We start from the raw sequence: 21,590 nt of genomic DNA, 5'->3' as shown, positions 1-21,590 counted from the left end.
CAAATGTTGCAAATCATACGTTCAAAAAATGTCATGTATCCAGAATGTATAAAGAAGTCTCAAAACTCAACAGTAAGGAACAAACAACCCAATAAAAATAAGCAAAATATTTTAATAAACACTTTTCCAGAGAATAAATATGGAAGTCAAATAAACTTAGGAAAAATTGTCAGCAATAGCCATTATAGAAATGTAAAGTAACACCACAATGAAATACCACTACATAGAATGGCTACAAAACAACTGATAATACCAAGTGCTGGTGAAGATTCAGAACAACTGCAACTCTCTTGCATTGCTCCTGGGAATGCAAAATGGTACAGCCATTCTGGAAAGCAGTTTGGCAGTGTCTTATAAAGCTGAATGTACACTTTTCGTATGACTAGCAATCCTCATTTTAGGTATTTACCCTAGATAAATAAAATTTATGTTTACACAAAAGCCTACACAAGAATACTTATAGCAGTTGTATTTATAATTGCCAAGCACTAGAAATCCAAATGTCCTCCAGCAGGTGAATGAATGCATAAGCCAAGAGTGGTACATTCCTACAATGGACTGTTACTCAGCTATGAAAAAGAATGAACTACTAATACACACATTGACAGATAAATCTCAAAATCTCAAAGGCATTTGCTAAGTGAAGAAAGCCAGTCTCCAAAGGTTATAGGCTGTGTTTCCACTTACATGACATTTCGCAAAGGCAAAGCTAGCAGAAGAGACCAGATTAGTGGTTGCTGGGGGCTACAAAAGGGAGATAGGAATGACTACAAAGGAGGATCACAAGGGAGTTTTTTTGGTGAATAACACTCTGCATAGTTTTAGTATAAAAGAATTTTATCATAATCTACTCTTCTGAATATTACCCATAAAATATACCATATATGATGAGAGAAAATGAGTATATGTGTCTGAGAAATAGGAATAGTTTCCATGAGTGTTAAAAATAATCCAAAATAATCATTTATTTATTATTTATTATATATACATTAATATATACATTTTACATATTTATGCTCCCAAATTATACTGGACTTCATGTAATGATGAATTTGGTTTTAGTTCCTGAGTTTGTTTTGGATGAGTGTTGCAGTGGGGAGCAGGGCAGGTGTGAGCTTGGGGTGGTGTTAAAGGCAGTGACTGGGATATTTTAAGCTCAGGGTCATGGTAATACATGTTCATGGTAACACATGTCTCTGATTTTCTAGACACCCCATCACAGAGGGTACAATTTATTCTTGGAACCGAGGATGATGACGAGGAACACATTCCTCATGACCTTTTCACAGAACTGGATGAGATTTGTTGGCGTGAAGGTGAGGATGCTGAGTGGCGAGAAACAGCCAGGTGAGGATTTTTGTTAAAGGGTGAAGGCATACTAAATAATTTTCATGTTACTAGAAAAAGAGTTTTCTAATGCAACGATTTTGCAAACATCCACGATTGCTGCTGATTTTAGAAGTTGCTCATCTAGCCTGAGCATATCCTATAACGGGATATGGGTCAGAAAGAAATCTGAAGGCAGTAATTACAGTAAACGGTGATGCAGAGCCAGCAACAGCTGCAGTCTTAAAGATAAACAGTAACATAATTTGTGTGTCATCAACAAAACAAAAGAAATCTAAAAGTAGTTTATTTCTATTTTTTCAGCTGCTGGCTTGCACCTAAATTTATGATATTATATGATAACTTGAAAGTGGGCTTTTTTTAAAAGAAGAAAGGGCAAATATCATAAGATGCTTTATGTATAGTCCTGGATTTCATGTGCTCTTTCATGAGAATAAAAATAATTTGTAATATATTTCTAGGATATGCATACATTTAAGCATAGTGGTTTTTAAAAATATCTTTTAAAATCACTTTTTCTATCATTTGTAATTAAGGTTTTTACATTGCTATATAATTGATAGAGTTCTGTAAAGTTGGAATTAAATTTTGTGTTTACTTTTTATTCATTCTTTCTGATTTGTTCAGTTAGCAAACATTTATAGAGTGTCCATAATGTGCCAGGTGCAATGGATATGGCACAACAACAAAAATCTTATATCTTGCCTTTAGGGATCTTACAGTCTAATTTAGACAAGAACACAAAATTGTAAATGCTGTATAATGAATGCTATGATGCAGGTATGCACAAGAAACTGTGGGCACACCCAGGGTTGTCATTTACCCACTGTTTCACAAATTTTAATGTGACTACAAATCACCTGGAATGTTGTTTAAAATGTAGACTTAGTAGGCCTCAGGCAGAGAGTCAGATCATGAGGATGTTGTGTAAAATGTTTTGGATTTGAGAACCACTCTTTGAGTAGCAGTTATCTAAACCACAAAGTGAGAGAGAGTATCAGGGTAGCTTCCCTGGAGGGGGCGATGCTTGAGCTAGCTCTTGTGAGTTGGGTTGGAGTTAGGTAGGCGGAAAAGCAGAGGGGACAGTATTCTAGGCAGAGATAGCAGGATGTGCTTAAACACATCATCGACACCGGTTTAGTGTTTTTTGTTTTTGTTTTTGTTTTTGTTTTTGTCTGAGACAGAGTCTCGCTCTGTCCCGCAGGCTGGAGTGCAGTGGTGAGATCTCGGCTCGCTGTAACCTCCGCCTCCCTGGTTCACGCGACTCTCCTGCCCCAGCCTCCCTAGTAGCTGGGACCACAGGCATCCGCCACCATGCCCAGATAATTTTTGTATTTTTAGTAGAGATGGGGTTTCACCCTGTTGGCCAGGCTGGTCTCGAACTCCTGACCTCAAGTGATCTACCCACCTCAGTCTCCCAAAGTGCTGGGATTGCAGGTGTGAGCCACCATCCCCCTGCGAACACAGGTTTTATTGTTTTGTTAGGCTATCTTTTCCATCATAGGACAGCTTTATTGTTAGAAAATCTTTATCTTAAGCATATTTATTAGTGGTCCTTGGATTGCAATTGCTGTCTGAAAACCACAGAAATTCCACTGGATCGTGTTAAACTTGTAGTTGCATTTATTCATTGACTTTACTCAGACAGTATAGAATTCAATTCTCAATTATGAAAATGAATCTTGTGAATAACACTGGCCCAGTTAATTCTTGTTTAATATATTTTCAGTGGTCCTTACAGCTCTCCTTTATTTAAAAAACACTAAAAACGAGACAACCAAAATGGCTACCACCTAGTTTATCCTTATTAACATTTTAAAATAAATAAAACTAATAACTGCCAGTATTTAAAATTCACAAGGTATAGGATGGCAGAAAAGTAAAAGTACTTCTCTACGCTTATTAACAGTATCTCTTTTCAAAAGTAATCACTGTTAATCTTTTCTGTGCCCCAAATTTAATGCCTAAACCTGCATGTAAATATATGCTCTTTTAAATTTACAAAATAGGGATTATACAATATACAGTGTTCATATCTTATCTTTTCCACTTAATATATTTGGAACATTTTCCATACCAGCAATTCAAATTTACATCATCTGTTTGGTGATTGCATTGCATTCAATTATATGGACGAACTTTCCTGTATTTATTTATTAGCTAGTCTTGATAGACATTTAGGTTGTTTATATTTTCCCATAAAAACTGCTGCAATGATTGTTCACACAAATATTTTGTCATTATTTTGTAGATATTTCTATAAAGTGAATTTCTAACAATGGGAACATATGTAGCAAAGAGAGCAGACATTTTTTACTTTGATAAATACTGTAAACTTACCTTCATAAAATGTTTTTGTAATTTACACTTATATCAACAGTGTATGAGAGTGCTTATTTTTTTCCTCCACATCCTTTCACAGCAAATTATCAAACTGCTTAAAATGTCTCTTCTAGTTTTATAAATAAAACATAAATCTCATTGTTTTTATTTGATTATTCAAATTATTAGTGAGGTTCAATATCTTTTCATATGTTTTTATTTTTTTCATGTGAACGGACTATTCATTTCCTTTATCTGTTTTGTATCAAATCATTCATTATTTTCTTTATTTGCCTTTTTGAACTTTAAATTGGTGGCATGTTATTCTGTATGAACTAATCTTTTTAATAAAAAAATTTACTTAAGTTTCCTCATAATGTTATATAACCTGGTACATATTAAGATGAAGAGACTTCTACCTTACTTTTTGTCCCAACTACATCAAAAACTACCTGGGAGTTTTAGAAATATGTAATATATGTGCTCATCTTCTTTACTTGGTGACAGAAAAGGAGTATATGATCATCTTTGCCACAGATTAGTGATATAACTTGCTCTTTTGTGATTTTGATAAGGAAGTTAAAGTGCCTCCCTCCCTGTTTAAGACCAGAAGCATCTGTCTACTACGAGTTACAAGGAACAGATGTTCCTGGGTGACTTGAAAGAAGGATATCTGGTGATTGTGGTGACTAGATACCTCTGGTTAGTTAGAGTCTTTTTAATCAACTGCTAAGAAGTAATTTTTTGAAGCATTTCTTTTAGAGTTCCTTCTGTATCCTCATACTACATAATAGAGCTGAAAAGTAAGATTGGAATATGTATTTTGGCAAGAGAAACTCCCTTATTCTTATAGTGGTTGGTGATTTTTCATCTTGTAGATCAAATAGTGATCCATTCATTTTAACCAATAACTTCTTGTAACTTGCCCACTCTCATAAAGCTAGGAGATTGCAGAAGCAATACTAGAATGTAGCACTCTCACTTTGCTACAGTTGAGCAAGTAGGTTTTTGTTATACTCTAATGGATTAACTCAATAACATGTTTGTCGTAAACCACCAAAATATATTGCTGTTGATTTATAAAGAATAAAAAAGATAATCCAGTTAATTATTCACATTCTCTAATATTATTAGATGGACCTATGTTCGTAGTCAAGCTTCTAGAATCTAATGCATGGTATAGCTGTTTGAACTTGAGGGAGGCATCTGATGAGCAATGGAAATAATAACAGATATTGAAGGGGAGGGTAGATGAATTTTAACTGAGACACAATGCTTCAGGGAAAGGCAGAACATATTTATTGAGGATTTCAAAAAGTAACAGGTTTTAAAGTGGCAGAAGTAATTTTGTTCTGATTGCCCTAGTTCATCTAAAAAAGCTAATTTTTGTTAATCCATGACTCCATCCGATTTTTCAAGTGCAATTTAATTCTAGTAAATCATTAGAATCACCATTTAAAGCACTTCTTTCTTTTGATTAGTATTCCAGATGGGATTAATAATTTTCTACCCTCACAGCAGAAATAAAAAGGATATTTTATCAGCACGTTGCACCTGTCACATATCACATCTTGCATAATTTATACCCACTGTCATTGCCAAGTAAAACTTAAGCAAAGTTTTAGATTTTGAAGCTAAATTTTTGAATCATAATTATTTAATAAATGTTTGTAAAAACCAGCTGTTCACTTTTATAAACCCTAAAAGAAGCCATATGAAGGGACTAATGAAATCAACACAATTACAATGTCCTGCTTATAAATAACATGTAATGTTATTAATAGAAAAGTGAGCAAGGCTACCACAGCTGTGCAATTGTGATGACAACATGTTCGACTGACTGTAGTTGCCCTTTGTAAAAGCTTCCCACAAATGAGCTCAGAAGAGGCAAAGCAGGGGGTAGCAGTTAGGCTTCTGGTACATACGTGGCAGCATAGAAAAGGATTATTACATCAAAACAATTTTATTGATGCTGTGAAGGCATTTGATATTCAAAATTAGTAATGGTTTAAGTCATCTGGATGTTTTAGTGGAAAATAATATGGATTAAGAACAGGTGTGAAAATAATATAGATTAAGAACAGTTAATGTCTATAAACACAAATTTGGATGTATTTCATTTCCCCTTAAGATGAGTATAGGTATTCTTTGATTACATGTTATTCTCTAGCTCCACCCTAGCCATGTCCCTCAACTATCCTAAAAGAGGATGTTTTTTCTTAAGACATCCATTATTTCCTCGAAGGCTATAATTTTGGATGATGTAGTAACTTCTTTTGGATGATAGACTTACTCTTTTTTGTTTGGGTAGAATGAGAGAATTAAAAATCTTAGAAAAGTTAAACTGAGTTAGTGAGAATAGAACACCCAGAAAGAGTTAAATTCTCTAGAAAAAGTCTTCTCTAGAAGCATCTAATTGACGAATAATTTTATTCTGCATATTTTAATATGAGTATTATAGAGGAGATTATAATAAACTTAATCCTCAAAGAATTCGTGAAACACCTATTTAATGTTTCTTAATGGAAAGAGACTCCAATGTGCTAATCTTGGATGAAACAGATCCAGACATACTGAAGGAAATGAAAATAATCTCAGGGTTTAAATCCTCCCTTCTCCCCCCACAGAAGAGGTTGTGCAATTGGCCAACAGTTTTATTTATTTATTTTTTTGCATTATCCATCATATCTCATTCATGCTTTGAAACTCTTGTTTGCTTTGGTTTGCTATTCAAACAAATGTCAGCAGAGTTTATTTGAAAACTGGAACAAATTGCAGCACTTTAGGTCATTAATTGTAATCAGGCATTTTGCAACTGACAGTATATTCAGTGACTACAAATCTTGAAACGGTGTCTGGTGTGTTCCCAGATCTGTTCATGTCTATCTTTGAAGGATGAAATGGGATTTAAAAAAACAGAAAAGAGAGATATAGTTACGTATTTATGTGTATGTATTATTTTTAATAGTCTCTTTAACAATATTCATTTAAATATCTCTTAAAGAATTGGCATCATTCTGGAGCTGGCATAAAGCACTGAATCTTGAAATGTTTAGTATCTTTAGTAACTTGATATTTGTAACATGTGGGCACCTTTTTATGGAAAGTACCTTCTGCCTCCTCCTATAATACTCATAAAACCTATGGGTACATCAAACCATCCATGCATATAACTTATATTTGGTCATCTTAACTAACAAACTGTTTGGAACTCCCTGAAGTTCCAAACTCCCTGAAAAGAACTCCATTCTTTTCTCATAGAATTAAGCCCTCAACTTGAAGAAAATTGTTCTAAAGGAAGGAAGAATAATTGGATTTTTTTAAATGTCATTTCAGACACATAAATCACTGGAACAGAATAGAGAACTAAGAAATAGACCAGCACAAGTAAAGCTTACTGATTTTTGACAAAGCACAAAAACTATTAAATGAAGGAAGAATAATCTTTTCGAAAAATAATGTTGGAGCAATTAGACAATTTTTTGCAGGCAAAAAATTAGCCTCACCATGTACGTAAAATTAATTCAAAATAGTTTATAAATTTAAATTTCAAACATAAAGCCATAAAATTCTTAGAAGAAAATACAAGAGAAAATCTTCAGGACCTAGGGCTAGGTGGCAAGTTTTTAGACATAACACCAAAAGCACAATCCGTAAAAGGAAATATTTATAGATTGAACTTTACCAAAATTAAAATGTTTGTGCTGTGAAAGATTCTGTTAAGTGGATGAAAAGGCAAGCTACAGACAGAAAGTATTTGCAAACCAGATATTCAACAAAAGTGTTATATGTAGAACATATAAAGAACTCTCAAAGTTCAACAGTATGAAAATAAATCAACTAGAAAAATGGGCAAAAGGCACAAACAGACATTTCACCAAAGAAGAGATACATACGGCAAATAGCACATGGAAAAATGTTCAATATCATTAGTCATTAGAAAAACGCAAATTAGAGCTTCTCTGAGATATTACTGCATACCTAATAGAATAATAAAAAAGTCATAATAACAAATGTTGGTGAGGATTTGAAAAAACTGGATCTTTCATGCATTGCTGGTGTGAATGTAAAATGGTAGAGCCACTTATGGAAAACAGTTTGACAGTTTCTGATAAAACTAAACATGCATTTACTATATGATCCAGCGATTGGACTCTTGGGCATTTATTCCAGAGAAATGAAAACATGTTCACACAAAGACCTCTGCGTGAGTGTTCACAGAAGATTTCTTTCTTTCTTTCTTTCTTTCTTTCTTTTTTTCATTATGCTTTAAGTTCTAGGGTACATGTGCACAATGTGCAGGTTTGTTACATATGTATACATGTGCCATGTTGGTGTGCTGCACCCATTAACTCGTCATTTACATTAGGTATATCTCCTAATGCTATCCCTCCCCCTTCCCCCTCCCCACAGTAGGCCCTGGTGTGTGATGTTTCCCTTCCTGTGTCCAAGTGATCTCATTGTTCAATTTCCACCTGTGAGTGAGAACATGTGGTGTTTGCTTTTCTGTTCTTGCAATAGTTTGCTGAGAATGATGGTTTCCAGCTGCATCCATGTCCCTACAAAGGACACAAACTCATCGTTTTATATGGCTGCATAGTATTCCATGGTGTATATGTGCCACATTTTCTTAATCCAGTCTGTCACTGATGGACATTTGGGTTGATTCCAAGTCTTGCTATTGTGAATAGTGCTGCAATAAACATACATGTGCATGTGTCTTTATAGCACCATGATTTATAATCCTTTGGGTATTTACCCAGTAATGGGGTGGCTGGGTCAAATGGTATTTCTAGTTCTAGATACTTGAGGAATTGCCACACTGTTTTCCACAATGGTTGAACTAGTTTACAGTCCCACCAACAGTGTAAAAGTGTTCCTATTTCTCCATATCCTCTCCAGCACCTGTTGTTTCCTGACTTTTTAATGATTGCCATTCTAACTGGTGTGAGATGGTATCTCATTGTGGTTTTGATTTGCATTTCTCTAATGGAGAGTGATGATGAGCATTTTTTCATGTGTCTGTTGGCAGTATGGCAAAACCTGCAAACAACCTGAGTGTTCCCCATGGGTGACTGGTTAAACAAACTGATACATTCATCTTTATAATGAAATATTACTCTGCAATAAAAAAGAAACAAACTACTGATACAATAACTTTAATGTATATCAAGGGCATTATGCTTAGTAAAAAAGTGTCAGTCTCAAAAGATTGCAAACTGTATGATTCCATTTAGATAACACCCTCAAAATGACAAAAGTATAGTGACGAAGAATAGATTAGTGGTTTCCAGGAGACAGAAATAGAGTGAGGATTGAGAATATAAAGGTGCAGCACAAGGGATTTCTTTTGTGGTGATGGAACAGCTTCATATGTTGATTGTGGTAGAGGTTACATCTATCTATACATGGGATAAAAATGCATAGAACAGAGGTCGGGCATAGTGGTTCATGCGTGTAATCCAGCACTTTGGGTGGTCAGCTAAGGCAGGAGGATTACTTGAGGCCAGGAGTTTAAGACCAGCCTGGGTAACTTAGACCCCCATCTCTATACAAAAGTATAAAAAAATAGCCAGACATAGTACCTGGCTATATAGTCCCAGCTACTTGGGAGGCTGAGGTGGAAGGATCACCTGAGCCCAGGAGGTTGAGGCTGCATGAGCTGTGATTGCGCCACTGCACTCCAGTCTGGATGACAGAGGGAGACTATATCTCAAAATTTTTTTTTAATACATAGAACTACACACACACACACACACACACATACACACACAGAGCCCACATCTTGTCAGTATTCTTTTTTCTTTTTTCTTTCCAACTTTTATTTTAGATTCAAGGGTTATATGTGCAGGGTTGTTTCATGGGTAAATTGTGTGTTACTTATAGGTTTGGTGTGCAGATAATTTTGTCAGCTGATAGGTAGTTTTTCAATCCTCCCACTCCTCCATCTTACCTGATAGATATTTTTTGTCACCCAATAGGTAGTTTTCGATCCTCCCACTCTCTACCCTCAACTAGGCCTCAGTGTCTGTTGTTCCCTTCTTTGTGTCCATGTGTACGCAATGTTTAGCTCCCACTTGTAAAAACATGCAGTATTTGGTTTTCTCTTCCTGCATTAATTCACTTAGGATAACGGCCTGTAGCTCCATTCATGGTGCTGCAAAGGCCATTATCTCATTTTTTATAGCTGCATATTATTGCGTGGTGTATATGTACCACATTTCCTTTATACAGTCCACCATTGGTAGCCATATAGATTGATTCTATGTCTTTGCTATTGTGAATAATGCTGCAATGAACATACACGTGCATGTGTCTCTATGGTAGAATGATTTGTATTCCATTGGTTATATACTGAGTAATAGGATTGCTGGGACGAATGATAGTTCTGTTTTAAGTTATTTGAGAAATGTCTAGACTGCTTTCCACAGTGGTTGAACTAATTTACATTCCCACCAGCAATGTATAAGCATTCCCCTTTCTCTGCAATCTCGCCAGCTTCTGTTATTTTTTGACTTTTTAGTAATAGGCATTCTGACTGGTGTGTGATGGTATCTCATTGTCGTTTTGGTTTACATTTCCCTAATGATTAGTGATACTGAGCATTTTTTCATATGCTTGTTGGCTACTTGTATTAGTATGTCTTCCTTTGAGAAACGTCTGTTAACGTCTTTTGCGTACTTTTTAAATAGGGTTGTTTGTTTTTTGCTTGTTAATTTATTTGAGTTCCTTAAAGATTCTGGATATTAGACCTTAGTCAGATGCATAATTTGCAAACATTTTCTCCTACCCTGTAGGTTGTTTACTCTGTTGATAGTTTCTTTTGCTGTGCAAAAGCTCTTTAGGTCAATTAAATTCCACTTGTCGATTTTTGTTTTTGTTGCAATTGCTTTCGGCATCTTCATCACAAAGTCTTTTCCTTGGCTGATGTCCAGAATGGTATTTCCTGGATTTTCTTCTAGAGTTTTTATAGTTTTTGGTCTTACATTTAAGTCTTTAATTCATCTTGAGTTGACTTTTGTATATGGTGAAAGGTAGGGGTCCAGTTTCAATCTTCTGCAAATGGCTAGCCAGTTATCCCAGCAGCGTTTATTGGATAGGCTAGCCAGTTATCCCAGCAGCATTTATTGAATAGGGAGTCCTTTCCTCATTGCTTATTTTTATTGGCTTTTTTGAAGATCAGATGGTTGTACATGTACAGCTCTATTTCTGGGTTCTTTAGTCTGTCCAAATTGGTCTATGTGTCTGTTTTATACTGTTACCATGCTGTTGTGGTTACTGTAGCCTTGTAGTATAGTCTGAAGTCAGGTAGTGTGATGCCTCCAGCTTCAGTCTTTTTGTTCAGGATCACTTTGGCTATTTGGGATCTTTTTGGGTTCCATATGAATTTTAGATTTTTTTTCTAATTTTGTAAAAATGCATAAATTTTTTCTAATTTTGTAAAAATGGTAGGTTGATAGGAATTGCATTGAATGTGTAAATTGCTTTGGGCAGTATAGCTATTTTAATTTTGATTTTTTTCCTATCCACGAGCATATAATGTTTTTCCATTTGTTTGCATCATCTCTGATTTATTTCAGCACTGTCTTGTAATTCTTGTTGCAGAGATCTTTCATTTCCCTGTTTAGTCGTATTCCTAGGTATTTTATGATTTTCATGACTATTGTGAATGGGACTGCATTCTTGATTTAACTCTCAGCTTGAATGTTGTTGGTGTATATAAATGTATACTATTTGCGTATTGATTTTGTATCCTAAAACTTTGATGAAGTTGTTTAGCAGATGTAGGAGCCTCAGGCAGAGATTATGGGTTTCCTAGGTATAGTATCATATCATTTGCGAAGAGAGATGGTTTGACTTCCTCTTTCTCTATCTGGATGCCTTTTATTTTTTATTCTTTTCTGTTTCTCTGGTTAGGACTTCCAGGACTTACGTTGAATAAGAGTGGTGAGAGTGGGCATCCTTGTCTTGTATCAGTTTTCAAGGAGAATGTTTCCAGCTTTTGCCCATTCAGTATGATGTTGACTGTAGGTTTGTTGTAGATAATGCTTACTATTTTGAGGTGTATACCTTCAATGCCTAGTTTTTTGAGGGTTTCAAATATGAAGGATGTTTAATTTTATCAAAAGTCTTTTCTGTATCTACTGAGATGATCATGTGGTTTTTGTTTTTAGTTTTGTTTATGTAATAAATGACATTTATTGATTTGCATATGTTGAACCAAACTTGCATCCCAGGAATAAAGCCTATTTGATCATGGTGGATTAGCTTTTTCATGTGCTGCTGGATTTGGTTTGCTAGTATTTTATGGAGGATTTTTGCATCTATGTTCATCAGGGATGTTGGTCTGAAGGTTTTTTTCTGTGTATCTGCCCGGTTTTAGTATGAGAATGATGCTGGCGTCATAGAATGAATTGGAAAGGAGCCCCTCCTACTTGTTTTTTGGAATAGTTTCAGTATCAGTTCTTCTTTATACATCTGGTAGAATTTGGCTGTGACTCCATCTGATCCAAGGCTTTTTTTCTGGTTGTTCGCTTTTTTATTACGATTCAATTTTGGAACTCATTATTGGGTGTGTTCATGGTTTCGATGTATTTCTGGTTAGGCCAGGTGCAATGGCTCACACCTCTGATTTCCAGCACTTTGGGAGGTTGAGGTGGGTGGATCACTTGAGCCCAGACATTTGAGACCAGCTTGGCCAAAATGGCGAAACCCTGTCTCTACTAAAAATACAAAAAAATTAGCCAGACACGGTGGTGTGTGCCTTTAATCCCAGCTACTTGTGATGTGAGGCAGGAGAATCACTTGAGCGCAGGAGCAGAGGTTGCAGTGATTCGAGATCGTGCCACTGCACTCCAGTCTGGGTGACAGAGAGAGACTCTGTCTCAAAATAAATAAATAAATAAAATAAATACATAAATAAATAATAAAAATAATTTATTTCTGGTTTAGTCTTGGGCAGTTGTATATTCCTAGGAATTTATCCATTTCTTCTAGCTTTTCTAGTTTGTGAGCACAAAGGTGTTCATAATAGTCTCTGAGGGTTTTTGTATTTCTGTCAGGTTAGTAGCAATGTTCCTTTGTTTTCTGATTGTGTTTATTTTTGTCTTCTTCCTTTTTTAAAATTAATCTAGCTAGCAGTGTATCAATGTTATTTATTCTTTCAAAGAGCCAGCTCTTGGTTTTGTTGATCTTTTGTGTGATATTTTTTCATCTCCATTTTATTCTGTTCAGCTCTATTTTGGTTATTTCTTTTCTTCTGTTATATTTGGGATTCGTTGGATTTTGCTTTTCAAATTCCTTCAAGTGTAATGTTAGGTTGTTAACTTAAGATGTAAGTTTTTTTTTTTTTTTTTGTATGTCAGCATTTAGCAGTATAAACTTTCCTCTCAACACTACTTTTGCTGTGTCCCTGAGATTCTGGTATGTCGTATCTTTGTGTTCATTAGTTTCAAATAATTGCTTGGTTTCTACCTTTACTTCATTGTTTACTGAAATCATTAAGGAGCAGGTTGTTTAGTTTCCATGCAATTGTATGGTTTTGAGATATCTTCTTGGTATTGATTTATATTTTTATTGCGTTGTGTTCTGAGATTATGTTTGGTATGATTGTGGGTTTTTTAAATTTGTTGAGAATTGCTTTATGGTTAAGTATGTGGTCAATTTTAGAATATGTGCCATGTACAGATGAAAAGAATGTATATTCTGTTTTTGTTGGGTGGAGTGTTCTGTAGATGTCTGTTAGGTTCATTTGGTCAAGTGCTAAGTTTAGGTCCCAAATATCTCTTGTTAGTATTCTGCCTCAGTGATCTGTCCCATGTCATCAGTGGGGTGTTGGAAGTCTTCCACTATTATTGTGTCATTATCTAAGTCTCTTCATAAGTCTCTAAGAACTTGTTTTATGAATCTAGGTATTCCAGTATTGGGTGCATATATATTTAGGATAGTTAAGTCTTCTTGTTTGAACACTTTATTTTTATGTAATCCTATTCTTTTTACTTTTTGATTATTTTTGGTTTAAAGTCTTTTTTTTCCGAAATAAAAACAACAACTCCTTTTCAGCATTCTTAAAATTTAAAATTTTACTTTCAAAGGAGTCAAGATGAAATGATTTAGATGCTTTGTCACTTCTTTAGTCATCTTCACTGTTATCCAGAAGTAAATTTTAACTGTAAATTTTATTATAAGAAAGGGTTTTATCATTCTATATAGACCAAGAGACCCAGGAGTATTTTAAAAGTGAATTTGTTATTCATATTATTACAGCTTGCAAACAACATTATTGTATGGGTAAGTTTCTAGAGTTACACTTAAGTAGTTGAGGAACAATATGATTTTTTAGTAATGTACAAAGACTTTTCAGGATTTTGTACTTGAGTATAATTTTTGGAGATTACATTTAATTTAATTTATTTATTTGTTCTTTTGAGGCAGGATCTCACTCTGTCACCCAGGCTAGAGTGCAGTGGCATTATCATGGCTCACTGCAGCCTCAATCTCCTGGGCTCAAGCAGTCCTGCCATCTCAGCCTCCTGAACAGCTGGGACTACAGGCATGCGCCACCACACCTAGTTAACATTTTTTATTTCTTGTAGAGACATCATCTCACTGTTAACCATCGTCTCACTGTTACAATATTTTAGAATCAATTTTATAAACAGGGGTGACAGAAAGTACCATAGCTCTAGAAACCTTAATTGGGGACATTTTCCATAGAGGAAAACCTATGTTTCCTTAAATAGTATTACACCCTTTTAAACCTCTAGGTTTCCTTTACCACCAAATAGACTAGAAAGTAAATTTCCAACTTCACAAAATTCTTCAGTCAAAATAACACCAGCATACGTGCTATTATATAGTCTCCCTTCCTTTTGCTCTTTTTATCTGAAATCCACAGCATGTGTCAGTAGATTATAATTTAATTAGGAGATTTAATAAAAGTTGTATCCACTCCCCTGATGCCACTTCCTTATGGAAAGTTTCATTTTAGCCCTTCCACAGAATAGTATGCTTGAGTCTTACTCACAAAGGAAAACCATCTATTTTTGTCTAGCATAGTAGATAATAAAGAAAACAAATTGGAATAATATGAAAGAAAAAGTGAAAACAAAGAACATTTTGCAACTTAAGATTGGCTCCAGACATGGATGAAAATTCAATGCTAATTCAGTTGTTTCTGCTATAAGCATTAGCATAAGATCTTTGAGCTGAAAACCACTAGAAGTTCAGTTCAAATTGCTGTATTATGGTGGGAAATGGGCACAGACTCTGAAGAAAAACAAAATTAAAAAAAAAAAAAACTTAAGAGTTAGATCCTGGTTTGACAAGGTCACTGGCTAGGTGATCTCTGGAAAATTATTTAATGTGTTTAATTTGTCTCACCATTTTACCTGTGCGAAAACTGACCCAGAGAAGTTAAAAGACTTTCCTTTTATTGCAAGGTGGTTTTGCTGTAGAGTATAGAAAAAATATACATTTCTTTTTATTCTCAACTATTTGAAGACACTTTATATAATACTGTAGCAGTAAAATGTCTGCCAAGAGGTTGCTCTTTTGTGATATTGAAATAGTAGTGTGACTATGGCCTTATTCTCATATGTGACAAGAAATAACAATTTATTATATTTATTAAAATCATATTTGCTTTCACCATTAATTCTGATTAGGATTTTTATGCTGATATGAATAACTAAAATGATGATCTAAGTCAGTTGGGATAGGCTAAATTATGCTATAAAAATATCCTGCAATCTCAGTGGCTTAAACTCTTTTGTTTATGGCTCACAATTCATGTCCATCATGGATCATTGGGGTTTTGCTCATCTGTTTGTTGTATTAAGTAGTAACTTAGAAACCTCAGCTGATAGATCAGCCTTCATCTTGAACTTTTGCTTGCTGCATGTCAAGGAAAGGGTGAGCTCCAGAGGATATCCTCTTGGCAATTAAATACTCCAGTCTGGAAGTGACACACACATAATTTCTATTCCCACCCCATTTCCAGAATTAATCACAGACATGGACTCACCCAGTTAAAAGGAAGCCAGGTAGTGATATTCTACTCTTTCCTAAGAAGAGAGGGAGAACCAGTTATGACATGATATTACCATCACATGATTTATGAGGTATTATGGCCCTGTTTAGGACTGAAAAACTTTAAGAATAACTAATATGAAAACTTTTTGTGTAGACAAAAATGTTCTATAAAATGTCCAGCCTTGAAGAGATACTGTTGGTGATTAGTGACTTAAATGTAAGCCTTTTCAATATGGCATTGCTATTCTTGTCTGACTGTAAGTTTTGACAGGTATAAGTATTCTTTTCTATTGGTTTCCTTTTCACTTTCTGACTTTTTTTTTTCTTTTTGCTTCCTAAACACTAGAGATAGATCCATAGCTTTCCTGATGTCTCTTACTACTCTGGACATTAATCATTCTGACTGGCTCTTTTGGTTAGTTACTTTTGGCTAATCCACTTGATTCCCTAACTACTTACTCCCACATATTTGTCCTGTGTTGAAATTGTATCATTTTGTTATACAAAATAATAATATAATATCATATAGAGGATTTGAATGATATTGCTTGGAGAGAGAAATTGGGGTCAAAAATGACTATGGAGAAAAGAAATGAGGGAAATGGTGAAGATGGAGGTAGGCAAGAATATTTAGGCTAAGGTTCATTAGAAATGGTGAACCTAAATTGGTCATCTATTAGGATTAGAGACCAAGTTCCTAAACAGATAAGAATAAAGTGGCTTGTGCCAGAGCGATGAAATCATTGGTTTCTCTTTATCTGTTCCATTTATCTTGCTTGCAGACAATCTAGGTATTACTATTCATTTCGGTCCAAGAAGACAATGGTCTCCTGTTTGACATCATGACATCAAGGTTCTTCTCTGATTATCCATCCTGGCAGAAACACCCAGGGATGGGGTCTGAGCTCAATTCTCACATATTCAGTCCCTAGGAAGTGACTGCTATCACTAGCTTTCATCCAAGCAAGCCTAACAAGGATTTTTCCTATACAACAGGCCCCAAATTATGCTAGCCTCCCTCAAGATCTTATAAGAAAATTACCAAGAGACTAAAATATTCAGGTTAAAGACCTCCCACCAGTGAAAAATAAGTATTCTTTCATTTTCCTTTTCAATTACCATTAACTTTCCATGAAGGATACACTCTTTATTAGTGCTACATAAGATTTGCTTTGACCACTGGTTAAACACTTATATTTAAATGTTTCTTCAGAGTTAGACAGGTTAACAAATTAACATGAGTTTTCCTTTATTTTCAATTATTTTTTAATTACAAAAAGAGTATGAGATAAATGGAATTAAAATGAAATAAGCCAAATGGCTTAGACTAGCTTTTATATCCTTCCAAAACCTATGAACCAAGACACAATATGACTACTTTTCTATTTCAACCTTTTATTTTTGGGATAAGGGATCATTCACCTACAATATAATATAAACTGTGCTGATAATATTTATTTGTATAGGTGGTTGAAGTTTGAAGAAGATGTGGAAGATGGAGGAGAAAGGTGGAGCAAGCCTTATGTGGCTACTCTTTCATTGCACAGCTTGTTTGAGTTGAGAAGTTGTATTCTGAATGGAACTGTGTTGCTGGACATGCATGCCAACACTTTAGAAGAAATTGCAGGTATATCTTTTCTCCCTTAGTCTATTTGATAGGTACAGCTACTTTTTTGTTATTCTCTTTTCCTTATAATTCAATATATGTATGAACTTTGGAAAACTAATTCTCATAATCACTGTATGAGGCCTTAAAAGTCATTTTCTTTTACCCTGTTATTCGAGATAAAAGAAGTTGAATCTCAGAGAAATATGCTCTAGGTTGGCAGTGGCAAGTCTAGGACAAGAACCTAGATATCTTGATTCCCATTCACCATTCATTTTCATTATTATATTTAGACTCTCACCATTAGAAAATTAAAGGAGAAACCCTTAAAGCTAGATACTTATTTTCAATATCCAAACACATGAAATAACCAAATGAAAAAATTTCAATAAACAGAAAAATGTTGGTTTAGAATGGACACAGAAGAGTATGGCCATTTATTTTAAACTTAATTAAAACCCTTGAATTCCAGAGGAAGCCAAATGATACAGTTAGGATTTGTTTTGTAATTAAATACTACAACCTGATGAATGATTAGTATTAGAATTCAATGATGTCTTATAATACAGACAGCTATATTTAGGAAATGTTATTATTACAGAAATTGAGTCAAATAACTCATGTATTTTTTGACCAGAAGACAAACATATTTTAGTAAAGACAAAATAATGCAAAAACACAGAAATGAGTTTTGAAAGAGTATAAATGAAATAATTGATGGAGGTTTTAAAAACACAAACAAAGAAAAGAGACAGTTTAAAAATTATTAGTTTGGGAAAAAATAAAATTTGTTCCATATGATATGTATTTGTGAAGTGGCAAAACTTAGTATCTTAATTACATTATAGAAATGAAAAATAAACTATATGTGCGTTGTTATATATATAAGAGAATTATATGTTAGAAAAATAACATATCTACTTTAATCTACAGAACAGCCCCATGAAGTAGATGTCATTCTCATTTTCCAATCAGAAAATAGAAACTCTAAAATTGTCATGACCTAGATTTCACCCAGGGGCCCCTGACTTTAAGCTCAGTGTCTTTTCTGTTACACTACAACTGCTGTCTGAAGAAAAAAAGATGTCTTGAAGTGAATGTCACCCAAATTTTGATGGCACATTTATCCCCTTACGAATTATTGATTTAGTCATTGGTGCTGATAGGCATTGCAGTATATATGAAAAGAACAGTAAGTACTAAAAGATACTTTGGCATGATTTATTAAACAAAAATTCCAAAAAAACTAAAACACACACACAGGTGCGCGCGTGCACACACACACACTGCTCCAAATGGGAAAGATAAGCAGTCCTCTTCTGTTTCATGTAACACCTGTGAAGAGATTATTCTTTAAATTACATAACTAGAGCCTAAAATACTTTATAAAGTTAAACATATATGTATAATTTTCAGAAGTATCCAGGCTACTGTAGCTGCACTAAATCAAGAGAAAATGGAAAAAATGATTAACTCAGAAATAAACAAAGTCTCTAAGAATGCTGAAGTAGTTAGCTATCCAGCTCAGTTTCTTAGCTTTACATTATATGGTCTTGCTAATACCCAATAAACATTTTTATATTTTAATTAGGAATGAAACAGCCGGGATTTTCACAGTACTTTGAAGTATGGGAATCTCTTAAGTTTGTAATTATCTTTTTAATACTCAAACCTGGTTCTTAGTGTTATTATTGTTATCCTTATTTAATAAAGAAAGAAACTGAGATTTAAAAGGTTAGAGGCCTTGCTCTAAGGGGTTTATTTTCGCTGCTTAAATTGATGATGGCGCTACCTTTGAAAATAGATTAACCCAAATACATTTTGAAATGGGAAATGAAACTGTCACATTCTACCACCTGGCAAAATTAGCCTCAGAACATACCCTTTATACCTTTGCCAGTCTTCACATTTCTTAAGTTATGTAATTTCTAATGCTTTCCTCAGAAAGTTATTCCTATGAAGAAATTTTCTCCCAGTAATTTGACTAAAACACTGTTCATTTTATCACCTTAGTTCACTTTCATTGTCTAAAATTATGCGACTTTTTCCTAACTCTGTCCCTTTCCCAAGCTCAATTCTGTAGAATATATGAAGGTTAACTGGGTTAAATCTAGCCTTTTCAAGCAAATTACATTCTCTAAGTCTATCCTTACAGTGAAAGTAGTTCAGTTGACGTCTTGATACCCTAAATAGCCTTTTAGTATTCTTTCTGCTCTTCTAATTAGTGTGTATCTTTCTGACTTTGAAGTAACCCAACCTGAATGTCCCATTTTTCAGTGCAGAGCAGCCTGTAAAATGACATTTAGAATATGTCAGTGGTTTAATGCTAACATCACAAAGAAAAATATGGTTACAAATATCTCTGTTGGTCGTTATTACCTTAGGTTCCTTTACAATAATTACTGAGAAGAGATTTCCTCTCATTGATAACCATAATTTGACTAAATTTAAAAGTTACTTATTTATCCCCTCAGCATAATCTCATTAAAATATTTTCTCTCCATAGTTTGTAAGTATATTCTTATTTTTTACTTACTCCTATTTTCATTTTATAAAAATTGAGCTGCGTTACTAAGTGTGTAATAAATAAATAAGCATGCTTTCTGTTTTTAAGACTTCTAACTTTGTATTTTCACATAATTATGTTTTATTATCAAAGCAACTTATAAAGTAGGAAAGAAACTATTTCACCATAAACAGATAAATAGAAAGTTCTTTATCAAAGATAACCTTTGCAGAAATGGAAATAATTTTTTTATTAACCTATAATCATAATTTTGGGGGTATGACGGTCTCACTATGTTGCCAGGGCTGGTCTTGAATTCCTGGGTTCAATCAGTCCACCTGTTTCAACTTCCCAAAGTGCTAGGATTACAGACATGAGTCACTGTGCCCAACCATAATTTCTGTTTTATTCTGTTTCATGATCATTTGTGGCCACAGTGATTAACAGTCAGCTCTGAAACTTTTTCCTCAACTCTTATTTATCATGATTTTTCTCTGTTAGCCATAATTCACATACATTAGTCACTAGTTTCAGTTTTACAAAAGCTAACTGTCACAGTTTACCTTTAAGGTTTCTAATCCCTAGTACTTTGTGAATGCACAGGCTTTGCGGTATTGATGTTTTTCAGACATTTCCTACTAGATGAATATGACCCAGATATTGTTTTGTAATGATCAAGGATTTTTATATCAATGTTCTGATATGTTTTTAACAGACTCGGATAATTCCTTAAGATATTTTCATAGACTTAGTAGCAGAAAATCCCATTTGTATCTGGCAGGTCTGTCAAAAATTTCTGGAATAATTAAAGTAGGATTTTCTTTTGGCTAAAGTTAATTTAAAATATATCTATTTCCCAATGTTTCAGGAAACTCAATAAATTTAAACTTTATCCTTCAAAATATTACTTAACCTTTTCAAATCCAAAATTCTCCAGGTATATCTTCTTACCACAATTTACTCTGATATGGAGATTAATTGTATTGAATATGCTTCTGAATTATATTCATATAAATTACAGGGAATTTTATGGTGTATGTTAATCTCTTTGAAATTAAGCATTATAAAGATTAATGATGGAAATATCCTCTCTGCAGTGTGTGTATACTTTAACCTAATTCTGTCAATGAGAGTTAGGAAGACATTAAAACCAAACCAAAGTTAGTACCATGGACAGATTATCAATCATAGCTCCCAACTCATTTAAACAACCTTTGTTGTTTAAAATCTTTCATTGAAGGAAGAATCTACAGTTTGCTCCACTGAATGTAATCTGTAGATTTGGGAGTATGGGAATAACCATATATTTTTTAACATGCCTATACTGTGACAATCCTTGGTCTGAAAGGAAATATTCTATTACAGTTTACACCTTTAGCACACACATCCCTGTTAGTGCTGGCAACCAAACCACAGAATTTAGGAATTTCATATCATATTCCCCCCACACCTCCCCCAATATATTTTACAGTTAAGAAAATGGGTTTTCAAAGCATTGATATGATGATCTTCAAAAAGACAGAGATTTATATAGAATATGCAATATGTCATAGCCTCTAGGGGCTTTCATTCAAGATACGTTATGATAAAATAGTTACCTGATAGGATGAAAAACAATTTTTCATTTCTCTGAGGCCTTTTTCCACAAGTGCTGCTAGTTTTTCTTTTTTTCTTTTTCTTTTTTGAGACGATGTCTTGCTCTGTCGTCGGGCTGGAGTGCAGCGGCGCGATCTCAGCTCACTGCAACCTCCGCCTCCCGGGCTCAAGCGATTCTCC

At 34.3% G+C, this 21,590-nt stretch overlaps 1 protein-coding gene across 4 annotated transcripts in view; it reads left to right on the top strand.

The window, feature by feature from the left end:
* Nucleotides 1-21,590, top strand: part of SLC4A10 (solute carrier family 4, sodium bicarbonate transporter, member 10) — a 379,697-nt gene that overhangs the window by 227,749 nt on the left and 130,358 nt on the right. For all 4 annotated transcript variants that reach the window (XM_011947103.1, XM_011947102.1, XM_011947100.1 and 1 more), the window contains 2 exons: nt 1,209-1,347; nt 17,169-17,329. In XM_011947103.1, the coding sequence (XP_011802493.1) occupies nt 1,209-1,347; nt 17,169-17,329 (300 nt within the window). The remainder of the gene's footprint in view (nt 1-1,208; nt 1,348-17,168; nt 17,330-21,590) is intronic.

This window comes from Colobus angolensis, unplaced genomic scaffold (assembly GCF_000951035.1).
Source record: "Colobus angolensis palliatus isolate OR3802 unplaced genomic scaffold, Cang.pa_1.0 Scaffold259, whole genome shotgun sequence".
NCBI lineage: Eukaryota > Metazoa > Chordata > Mammalia > Primates > Cercopithecidae > Colobus > Colobus angolensis.
This window is presented reverse-complemented; position numbering and strand designations above follow the sequence as displayed.